We start from the raw sequence: 12,573 nt of genomic DNA on the forward strand, positions 1-12,573 counted from the left end.
AATTGTTGATCTGAAAATCAACGATCTGGTAAATTCAAGGGTCAATTTGCCTAAAATTGCACAAGGCATATTTTGTCATGAATAAGTTGAATATCACATGAAAACCTAGTACATCTGTTGGGAAAACTCTAAGAAGCGAAAAATTGGGGAGAACAAACAAGAAAGAAAATCAACCACAAAATATATGACTACAAATACAACAAATCCATTTGGAAGATGATGAGCCCACAACAGCAAAACTTTGTTTGATCACAATTCACAGCACGCAGAATTCTCATAAAAAATTGACCAGATTATATCCATCAGTGTTAGAAACCCGATATATATGAGCACAAATATGACTGCAAATCAATTTAGAATACAATGGGCCCCAAAACAGCAAAACTTAGTTTGATCACAATTAACAACACAGAACTTCAGCATAAAAATGGATCACACAACATGCAAGCTCATTACCAGAATTTTCTTTTATCTATTAACAGAAGAGAAAGGCTGTGTGCTTTTATTGTTCTTCATCACAGCCAATTACAGCAGCATGGATGCTCAGTCTTTTAACTTTGTTCATATTTACACCAATAAATTTACGAGAACAAAAAAAAAAAAATTGATTTTAGCAAAAACCATATAGAAATCACCATGAGACCTTGTTCGACAAACCAAGATAGGTGAATTTGGAAAAAAAGAATAAATTATTTTGTGTCAGACTGTCACGCACCATCCTTTGGAAAGTGCTCTTCCTTTCGCTTCCCCAGAGCTAATATAGAGGAAGGCAAGTGTAATCTGAAAAAAAGGGTAAAAATGAATTTAGGTACAATCCGAATTGGAAAAAAAAATCCTACAAAATTGGGGCACAAATAGACCAGATATTCTTTACTGAAATATAGACTCGGCAAAGAAAAGTAGCTACCCTGATTCAAAGAGCCTAACAAATTATCAAACAATTATTTTGCTTACTTATTGACAGTAACAACGAATAATTGAACTTCTAAAATCATCGAACTTGAGAAATAATGATTCAATAAGATTTCCTAAATCTCATTTTTTTCATAGATTGCCTAAATCTCATGAATTCAGATTACCACTTTTTTTTTCTCTTTTTTTTTACCGCTTTAAAGGATTATGAATATCATCTTGAGTTGTGCTTATTTCCACCGCCAATGCAAGCATAGGTGACATGCATCCCTGGTTTTATTGTTATTAATTAGCAGGAGAATGGCTAGGAAGAGTAAACATTATGGACAGCAAAAGAAACATTAGCGAGAGAGATTAATGAAGAAATTATCCATCCCTACATTTAACTTAGAAATGAGGCTCGGTGTGCTTGTGTTGTCTACATCATCAACAAACTAGTCATGAAATGGCACTCATTTCTACTTTGAAACTTCCATATGTTGTATGATCATGTAAGTAGTCAATACATGTCATACGCCCATTTGCACTCCACTTGTAAGGTCCATAGAGGGATCATATTCGATGATTCAACCACACAGTGAATTGTCTACATCCTAGAGACCATCTTCACAAAAATCTCATGAAAAGTGGACTTGAAATAGAAAAATCCATAATATTCATTTAAATAACTATTTTGGTTTTTTTTTTTTTAAATGTAGTTAGCAATATCAGAATAGAATAATAATGCACATTGAAGGGGTTACCAATAGGTCCCTCATGCGGGGGAGGAAAAATAGGGAGTTTAGACCAACACTCCAGTGAATCTCCAATAGAAACAAGGTGATACTAACATACTCAATTCCTGAACAATGAACACTTTGTTATTATCAGACTGACACCCTAGTTCATCACAATATAAATATACCAAGATATAGAAACATGTCAAAAACAGAACATTTGTTTATAATAAAATGGACAAACAAGTTGAGCTTTTGATCCTTAAAAGCTGATGGTATATAACAGATGTATCATCATTGAGACACTAAAAGCTGTAGTATCATTGTTAAATTGGTTAACTCCCCCACTTATCAAAAAAAATAAAATTGGTTAACTCCCTTGGGTTAGCATTGATTTCTAGGACTACACATACCTGCTAGTTGCAGACCTGCAAAGCACCCCCCTCAATTAGAGAGTGGCTGACCTGCCTGGCTTGTGTAGGCTACAACCTACAATGGAAAACATGAGTATTTACAGTAAATAACTGGGAAAGATAAGATCCTTGGTATACTGAGGATCATTGGAAAAATAAATAAATATATCAGGGTGTAATATATGGACAAAATATTTGACATCATTTATGAGAACCTATTAATAGTGACACTAAAAGGCCCTGTTATATGTAACTTAGAAATGGGCATTTGCAATTATGCACCAAATTTTCATAATGTTAGCAATGAAGAAGCAACTGCATCCAAAAGTCCACCATTAAATCAACAAGCACCACCATTAAGGCTAGAAATGTCAGAACGTATGAGATGATCTCCTAGGTAAGAAAATGGTACTCACCTAAATTCAAACCGTAACTGCTCTCCATGTGGATCTCATGATGTTTAGTCAACATGTCAAATAGTCAATCTTTTTTTTTTTGATAAGTATCAAATAGTCAATCTATACTGACTCATTTTCATACAAAGAAGGTATTCCACGTTTAGTTTACATGTGTCTGTGGGATGAGGGTGGCTGGTTTTTTGGTGAAGATATATTTACCATGGAAATCATCCTCACAACATGAGCTGAGGTCCAGCCATAGAAGCTCAAAAACTATATAAAATGATCCATTAAAATATGATAAACTGAAGATTATGTTTTCTACCAAAAAGGCACAACTATTTACTTCTCTACACAAAGACCTGCATAACAAGATGAATGGTGAAAGAAGAGAAGATATCTCAATCTTAGTCTGGATAGTCTTTTGTCCCCCTCTTAAAGAATCCGGTTTCTTTAAAGGCATGGACCCACTATTTGCACCAAGATTCGCATCAGAAGAAACATCTACAGCAGTTGAGGTGTTGCACTTGGGTTTGGAATTATCCCACACCATATCAAATGCGTGTTCCAGGCGTTTTTCCACAGATTTTACAGGAGCTGATGTTTCAGGTAGCCGAGAATTTGGTGAAGAAAGGGAAAGCCAGTTCAAAGATGGAAGATCTGAACTTCTAAGATTGACTTGGCCACTACAGACATGCGGACATAAACGTGTCGAACCCCCTACATCATTGGAATTTCTGCTTCTCGATTCTGGTGTACAAACATGGTCAGAATCATTTCCATAGGAAGCTGGAGTGGAAGTCTCATGCCGTCGTTTTCTGATAATAGATGGGGTATTTTTGAAACTCATCGCTGCTTTCCTCAATATTGATTCTGGGCTACTATTTACAAAGATACTTCTCTCATGACTAGGTGGAGTAGAACAAAAAACTGGACTCTTTGCCTGCAACGTGTAACTGTCTGTGCTCGAAAATTTACTGTTGTTCAAGTCAATATCCAAATCCTTCAACTCAGGTGGCCTATAATACAACGGACCAAAATTTATATCCTTGGAGTGTAGAGGTGTGGCATGAACTTTGCTATGCCTACAAGCTTGAACATTGTCTCTACCAGATTCACATCCTACCCAATTTGAAAAGGTATTGTTGGATTCACTGTTAAATCTTGAGCCCATATCACTAGAGTTATTATTCAGAGAAGAGGCATAATGACGAGGCCTTTTAGGAGATTCAAGTAATCTCTTGGCAGTGACAGGAACAACCAACTCTGGAGATTTGTGACTTTTTTTGCTACAGAAGCTTGCACCGAAAGGAGATTTCAAAGAAGAGGTTGTCAAAGCAATATGTCTTGCTGGGGGGGATCTGGGAGATGAAAGATCATCATGATTGACATGCTCATTCGTACGTTTCTGTGAATTCGGGAATTTCATAGGATCACCCAATGAAATCCCGGATGGTATTTCAGGACGGATTGCAATAGAAAGACGTAAATCATCAGGAATGCTAGTGTGACTAGCATCTGCTCCACGATGCTCATAGATCAGACTACTTGCAATGGCATTTTTAACATCACATTGGTTCCCAAAGGGTGACTTTTTCAGATTGTCTACTGCTTTCGGGGATCTGGTTTTTTCTCTCTTAACAAGTTGCAATTGTTCATCTTTCTCCTTTCCATTAGAATTTCCCACAATTGAAGCTCCCAAACTATTATCAACTCCACCCTCTGAGCCCATTTTCTGACCAAGAGAACCTACTGTTCCAGGAGACTGCTCATCCTTTACACATTCTTCCTTTCTTTCTTGTATGCACAAATCAGAAGCGCTGACACCTGGCAGATCTTCAGCAGACCCAGATTTTAAATAAGAATCCAACTTCTTTTTCACCGAGCAGTTCCAATGGTTCTTGATCGAGTTGTCTGCCCTGTTTGGTTCCAAAAGAAAAAAAGAACTTAAGAATGAATGTGCTCGTACTAAATAGGGACATGTCGTCATAAAAAGAAGAAGGAATTTCCGATCTGGTAGACCATAGTGGATCCTCCTAGGCCAATAACCAACCACTAGAATATCCACACTATCCAATTTATTCATTTCTTTCTGCAGGCTTAGCCATTTCTAGTTCTGATCATGCAGGAGAACCTTGTATACGGTCCTTATAGTCTACCAGAAGGAAATTTAACTTTGATGTAATGGTGATCATCCATAGGTACCTTCCAGGTATAAGCTTTGCTATTTCTGCCCATCTGTTCCCATGTATTTGATGGGCATCAATAAGAGCCAGCTCCTCCTCCTTGGTCCATGGATCTTTATTTATCGTAGGATTTAAATGGTTGTGCCACCTGAAAATCAATCATTAATTTCAAATTTTCAAGAATAAACAGTTAAACATCCCTTCTAAAATAATAAAAAAATACATAGTTCAGAAAGGTTTAGCAGCTTAGCTCTTGCAAGTATTATAGTCAGAAGCTAACCAGGTTATGCCCTAATTTAACTTTTTATAGTTCGGATAAATGGCCATAATAAAAAGGCACTAAGTGGCAGGTTGGAAGCAGAGCAGATTTGGTCAGTCAGAAATAGTACAGAACCCTATAATTATCTGGTTGCCTGACAAGGGTCAAGGAATTAGGTTCTGTCCCCATTCACTCTTTTTGCTCATCGGGCCATTTTCACAGTTGTACTTCATGGTCTTCCATGCAGTTCATGAATTTGACCCAATGATGAAAAAACTGAATCTTTATTTCTCCCATTTATGATACTAAAGAACCCCATTTAACTATAGATTGAAAAGAAAGTAAACTAAAGCATTAATGCATCCTTGTTTCCACATAGAACTGTTGAAGCAACCACAAACTGGCTAAAGCTCTCCCGAAGAAAGTAAAAGAAAAAGGGCTTCAATAAGCAATAGTACTTAATGATCAAATATATTCATTGCACGTCAGGAATTTGGCGCAGTAACAGTTGTCACTTACCGTTCTCGGCATTGCTTGCCTATGCGACCTGGCAAGGATTTTGCTATTGCAGACCACTTCTTCTTAATACCATTTTCTTTAACCAGATTAATAATATGTTCATCTTCCTGAAAACAACAAAACAAGAAACATTTCAAGGTCATGGTGTGTAAACATGAGATGTAGGCACATTGTCTGCTAGGAACAAATAAGCAAGAAGTTCAACATGCACCTCTTTTGTCCATGGTCCTTTAACAAGTTCTGGATTAAGAACCTTCTGCCACCGGTGCAGGCACTGAACATCTGTCCGACCCCGAATATAACAAGCTGCAGAAGATCAGAAAGTTCATCAAAACAACAGTTTGGACTGACATAGGAATTTAAAACTTCATCATATGGGCTTAGACCCATAGCTCAGTTGGTTTGACACATTGCAAAGCAACTTTGAGGTTGTGAGTTCAAGTCCAGCTTACCCATCCAAAATAAATAATAATAATAATAAAACTTCATATACAGTAGCTAATCTGCGCGATAAAATACCCAGGTAAGTTGCTTTACATTAAATATACACTTACAATTCTCAAATAAATGAAGCCAGATGCACATAATAATAAAAAATTACAATATTAATTATTTATCATAGCGAAAATTGGAGAAGTTCCATATTATTTTCAACCCTTCAGAAGTTAATAATACCATGTTCGACAATTCTAAATGGAAGTCTATTTTAACTACATACAACTAGAAACCAGAAAACATTAAAGCCTATCCCAAAGATTTGGGATCAACTAAACAAATCTTCTTCCCCTATTCCACTTTATCTAAAGCCAAGTCGTCTGCAGGAGTCATGAAAAAAAAATCAATAAATAAAATATTAGATAGAAGAATGCACACCTATTTTCTTCCAATTTTTTGCATGGTGAAGCTTGACTGCTTTCGTTAAAGTTTCATCCTGTTTCAAATTAACAGAGCAGAGAAAACAAAGGCATTAATAGTTAACAAAATCTAAAAAACTTCAGTGATTGTGAGTCCTTACAAAAAGTTAGGGATGAATTCAAGCTTTTGACCAGGTTGTGGGTTCTTGTACTTAAATAGGTATGTGAGAAAGAAGGTTCATATTTCTTTTAATTCATATTTCTTCCAAACAAACAGTAAATAAGACACTAAGTCCCAGCAAGGAATGATCAAAAGCAGTGATGTAGACCATATTTTATAGCTCTTTAACTACTTTTCAAGGTACTAGCCTATGTAGGTCTGCACAATTAAACTAGGTTTGCCTACCATTCCATCATTTTTTTAGTTCCACCGAAGCATTAGAAAGGGTGACAACCGATCAAAAAAAAAAATTTAGAAAGGTTGGCATGATCTCAAATTTAATCTTCAAAGATAAGCAAGAGCTTCTAAACAGAATAATACACACAATCAAAGCATCGAGCTATAAACCAAACTAAAATGATATTCAACAGAAAAAAAAAAATATTTCAGTTACTAACCTCCTTTTCTGTCCAGCCTCCCTTTGTTGAGCGTCTAGTTGGACCAGTTGTCCTCCTAGAAATAAAACAACAGTCAATATCACAATGAAAGCCACAATACCATCGTTCGTACAATAAGTTAATAGCAGAAGACCCTACAAAACTAATTAAAGAATAACATCCATAAGGTCTCTGTGTTTTCATGTAAAATGTTATGTTGGTGACTTGCCTTCCGTTGGAGGTAGCTTTGTATCAGCAAAATGCATTGTATACCAAGAAGTGATATTACTTGGGGTAACTTTTCCACGATATGGTAATATTTTCCCTAGTGGCAATTTTGTTATTATACGCATGGTTTAAAAAATCATATCAATTGAACGTCTCGGTTAATGAAAAAACCAATAAAGTATCGATACATTCCCAAAACATTCAATGTTTCGTATCAATCTTGGCCGTTACAGATACGTATCAACAGATACATTCTGATACATTAAACCATATTTGTACGAACTATAAAGTCATAGCCAACTCGATTTAGGGTTTTTGTTCAGTTTTTCTGTGAGGAAGAGAGATTGTGACCTTATTTTTTCACCGTTCCGTGGAAGTAGGCAAAACAAACCACATAAATTTTGTGTCTTGTTCTCTTTCTCTGATTTGCATTTTGAATTACAATACCTACTTAAAGCTACTTTCACGGATGAACTAAGAAATTCATACCAATTTGAAAGCTGATACAAAATACCAATCAAATACTTAACTAACAGAAAATAAGTTAAAAACATTAAGAAAAAAGAGACTGAAAAAAATACCCTTTAGCAGAGTTTCTCTTAGTAAGAGCTGTATCGCAACTCGTATCAGAAACCGAAGAACTCGAAGCAGTGACTGTAACATCCTTCCTCGTCTGCGAACTAGAATCCTCTTTCTTCACCTCTTCTTCCATATCTTTCGGAACCAACTCTGCAACTAAAACAAACAAACAAACCTAAACAAGAACTCCGAAAAGAACCAAATACTAACCCTAACTACAAATATTTATCTCAAAAAACCCAACTTCAAAGCTCGATTTTCAACGATTCAATCTTCGAATCCGACTCTCCAAACAAAGAACACAGTTAAGCAATCAGATCAAAATCAAAATCAACAGAAAAAACATAGAGATTTCAATATATTATAGGGTTTTATGATTCTTTCTTGATTATATGAAATCAGGAGCTCTGTAACGGCTAGAAAAGAAGCTAAAGGACAAGAAAAACGCAAAATAATAATATAAAAAAGTTCTTTATTTAGAGAAACTGACCTTCATTAGGATTTTCGACCGCCATGAATTAGGTTTTTACAGAAGTAGAGAGAAGTTACGATGGACAAGTCGCGGGAAACTGAAAAGAAGTAAAGCCCTCTCTCTCTATGAAGAAGAAGAGTCCAAAGGAAACTAAATACCGTTTAATTTCCGCCCCTTTTAAAGCACCCTCTACAGCTTACGTTAGAAGGAAGCCAAGAGCCGAGTTAACGGCTTATTGGTAACGGCACCTAACGGCGCTTCTCACCGTTTAAACACTACACGCCACGTTTTAAGTTCTATTTCGCGAAATTACCAAGATATCCTCGATTTAGCCTTCATTCCAATTAGGGAAAAGGGGTCATGTCCACATTCAAGCCATTTGGACTGTCACGTTGGTCCAAATGACATCTCATCCCTCTCTTGATTTATACTCTAGGTTGGGTTTATAAAAAAAATTTGAACAAAAGTATTTTTTTGACTAGATCTTAAATTTAAAAATGAATGATGATGAACTCCTAGACTTAAAATTTAAATCTAATAATAAAAAATAAAATAAAATTTTATTTTATTTTTTAAAGTTTAGAAAATTTTATGCTCTACCTACACGTGGCATCTGATGATAGATTTGAAAGTCACATTGGAATGTGGTCCGTAGAAATTGATAGTCCTTTGATCCATATAACCGCATCTCTTCTAATGATATGTGTTATAAGGAGTTTTGATTTGTACATCATCCTATAACCAATTGCACCCCATCATTTAAATACTATCCCTTACACCACCATTGGTATGATTGCACTCCAAAAAGATCAAAAATGTGTTTCTTTTCATCTTATTCTTTTTCAATAGAAATTAGGGGTGCAATTTGGGGACAAATCAAAATCGAACCAATCTAGACCGGTTCCACTAAAAAAGAATCAAACTTTAAATAATTTATAAGAAATATTTAAGGCCTATAGATTGAAGAAATATTTGTTTTATATTTATACAAGCAGTTGTTTCAGAGAGAACAATAGAGAAGAGATGAAGAGAGATCATATTTTTTTTTTTTTTTGGGTGTTATCTCAAACAGTAGGGAACAATCTGTTTTATCAACAATAGGCCCAACGATCCATTATGGTAATGATAGATAATTGGTTTATTTCTAAACATTGGAGGATCCAAACAATCAATACATTAATTTTAACGATTAGTCAGATCAAACGAATTGCACCCCAACTGATGCTTAAATTCGATATTTGCATCCTCCCAACATGCCCATTATATGTGCACATGTACGCTAAGATTTTTTTGTCCGTTAGTCTCAAAGACAATGGGTTGCAATCCTATGGTGCTTAAGCTCCTATGTGCACATGAAACATATTCTCTTTCTCATTTACATTCAAATAAGTGAAATAATGAGATCTTTTATTAGGTCAACATCACTCTTGTAATTATTCGAAGTAGAACTAAAAATTTGAAAAGTTGTTTATACTCTCTACAACTCTCACAAACAAGAAAACTTAGAGAATCATTGACTTTCAACTTATACAAAAAAAGAAAAAACTCATTTAATTTAGGTTTCATTAATTAAAGAAATCCCTACACTTTACGAATAACACTCAAGAGATCTTGATTTTAAAATTTGCCCCTAACAAAAACATGAATAAAACTATGAATTTTACAATATTAGACTCGTGTTAGAGTGACAAACAGAAAATTTAAATCCAAATCAACTGATAGTGTAAAATGGCCTTTATCCATTGTAGGTTTGAATTTTATTGGAGAAAAACCAAGAGGGTGGTATATCTCATCTTGCCAATCAAAAAAGGAAAAATATATGCTACAATCACAAACTCATAATGTTAAAAGATTTAATAATGACATTTATTCTTAGTGTCCATTTCTCCACTATAATATATGCATTTTTGTAGTTTTAAAATATTCATCTAGTATTGAGTCAAAAAATCAAAATCATTGAGATTCAATGTTTGCGTCGAACCACAACACTAAATGTGGAGGCCTCAACAATTTCAGTTTTTTTATTCAAGCTCGACATTGGATGGATATTCCCAAATCACTCAAAATGCATAAATTATAGTGGTGAATGAGTTATCAGGTCAAACTTTTGACTAAATCTTCAAAATTATAAGTATGTTGTTCTTCATTCATGATTCCTTTTCACGATTCTTTGATATAGATAGGGAAGTTACATTTAAATCTTTGAAACAATTTATATATCATTTTTCATTCGTCATTCACTGTTGCAAAAGGGGTTTTAGATAAGTCCTCCACCTTTGGAATTTAAAATTAAAATTTAATAATGAAAAATAACTTCTTTTTTAAAGTTCTTGGGTTTTTGAGATCTAGATGTCAATGGTTTCTCAAGTCTCTAAATGCTTGTCTCCAAAATTGCATTTATTGGAGTGGTAGCATAACAATCCTTAATATTCGGTTTTCTTTCTTTAAGGATGTATTTGATTGCACATGAAAATATGTGGAAAATCCATTTTCGTGAAAAATCACATTTTCTATGTACTAGTTCGATATTTTTCTAGAAAATGGATTTTCACCTTTTATCCAAAATTTTTTTTGTTAAATGTTGGATATTTTTTTTCACCATGCTCGTTTAGTAAATAAAATCCAACCCCAAATCAACCGCCTTTATAATTCGCGTTCTCCTTTCTCTTTCCTTTTCTCTTCATCACCGTCGCCATTGTCACCAACACCACCTCTCTCTCTCTCTCTCTCTTTTCCACCACCCCTGCTCTGTCCTTCCCCTCTCTTCCCTATGTCTTTCTCTTCTTCTTTTGATTTTTTTAAAATTATCAAGCAATCAAACACTATATCTTCTTTTTTTCACTCTACCCATTTTCCAATATTACTTTTCCATAAATTTTATTTTCCACAATCACGTCTACCCATTTTCTATATATCCTCCCTTATCAAGGTTAAATAATGAAAGTACAACGGTTTCATTAGTCGCTATTAATAAAGTTAAAAATTGAACTTATAAAGAAGACTGAAGAGTGTAGATAAGGGAACTTGCAGATATGTTTTTGGCCACATTAATAACACTTCTTATCGAAAGTTAAGTGGGAAGCAAAATTCATGGAAACCGCACCAATCAATTTACCAAAACAATTGCGCTGCGTGAAAAAGTTTGTTAACACATGAACAGCTATATAATTACACGTGGCACTAGTTGAAAGCATCAAGGATCAAAACCCACCCTCAAAAAATTAATAGCCAATCAAAGTGAAATAAACGGTCCAGAGGAAAAGTCCGGAGACATAATTTTTAAATCAGGCCACTGATCTCATGAAGAAAACCCACTTCAAAACAACTCAGCTCTATTGAGCCCTATATGTGCTTTTACAAAGAGTCGTGTTGGAGTGACATTAGTGGGGACAACTAGATGTGGTGGTGTGTGCATGTCCATAAATGCATTTTACTCGGATCTCGAAAAAAAATGCATCTATAGGTATACGTGTACCACCACGTCAAGATATCCTCCGTGTGTCCCCCAATAAGATCACTCTAGCATTAATCTTTTAGAAATTTCAATCAGACCCAGTCAATGGTACCAGTGGATCTTATGATTGATAGGATCTCATAGGGTTGGCAATGATTTGAAATATACTTGATGTCTGAATTGGTCTAATCCAAAAAATATGAAAAATTGGATTTGGATTAAAATCTTAGACCTAAAATGATTTTTGATTGAATTCAGATCCAATCCAATCTGATCCATTAAAAAATGGATTTGAACATATTTCAATAATTTTTTTTTTATTCTTAATTTCAAATAAATACATATAGATAAAATATTTTAATATTTTTTATTTCCCTCTATATTTATAGTAGGAAAGTAGATTTTTAAATAATTTTGAACATTGATAATTTGAAAATAAGACATGTGTTTAGATCGGTTTCGGATTAAGGATGAAATGAAACGGATCAAATTCGATTCACATTTTCATTAATCTGTTTGGATTAGATCAAGTACATCTCCATGGCTAATCCTACGATCTCAAAAAATAAGACCAAAAAGGAGTCGGATCCAACGGTGGAACATTACAAGAATTGTTTTATTTTCTGGGGAGGAGTCAAGCCCACGACCTCAAACAATGTTTATTACTTGATTATTCACAATTTTTGAATTATTTCCCTTGGCTTGACTGGTGGATTCAACGTTATCTACGATGGAAGACGGTGATCTACTTCATCTCACTGCATCAGCCAACTTGTTTTGATTTCCCATAGATCAATTAGACGAGAAATTTAAAACTAAGATTTTTTGACCAACATTCGTATCTACCTCTACTCATTTTAATAAGGTTTATAAAAAAACAATCAAAGCTTGGGGTACATGAAATATGCTTTAAAAATAAATCATCAATCAAATATCTCATTATCCATTGAAACCAAAGAGAGAAATATAAATATGGTGCAGAAGAT

The 12,573-nt window shown here is 34.6% G+C and overlaps 1 protein-coding gene and 1 long non-coding RNA gene across 2 annotated transcripts; both read right to left on the minus strand.

Annotated features, from left to right (window-relative positions):
• Positions 1–452: 452 nt before the first annotated feature.
• Positions 453–2,834, minus strand: LOC147389680 (uncharacterized). Its single transcript, XR_015170643.1, has 2 exons — positions 2,042–2,834; positions 453–780 (listed from the first exon to the last, which is right to left on the minus strand). It is a non-coding gene; the product is annotated as an uncharacterized LOC147389680 (long non-coding RNA).
• A 5-nt stretch (positions 2,835–2,839) lies between these two features.
• On the minus strand, positions 2,840–8,305 carry LOC147389681 (uncharacterized; the record flags this gene model as incomplete). Its single annotated transcript, XM_086419787.1, has 8 exons — positions 8,152–8,305; positions 7,664–7,817; positions 6,876–6,930; positions 6,277–6,334; positions 5,615–5,709; positions 5,404–5,510; positions 4,645–4,773; positions 2,840–4,358 (listed from the first exon to the last, which is right to left on the minus strand). Coding segments are annotated over exons 1-8 (2,142 nt in total), but the record flags the coding sequence as incomplete, so codon positions are not given.
• Positions 8,306–12,573: the final 4,268 nt, after the last annotated feature.

Source organism: Akebia trifoliata, chromosome 12 (assembly GCF_017979445.1).
Source record: "Akebia trifoliata isolate Shusen 1 chromosome 12, ASM1797944v1, whole genome shotgun sequence".
NCBI classification, from domain to species: domain Eukaryota; kingdom Viridiplantae; phylum Streptophyta; class Magnoliopsida; order Ranunculales; family Lardizabalaceae; genus Akebia; species Akebia trifoliata.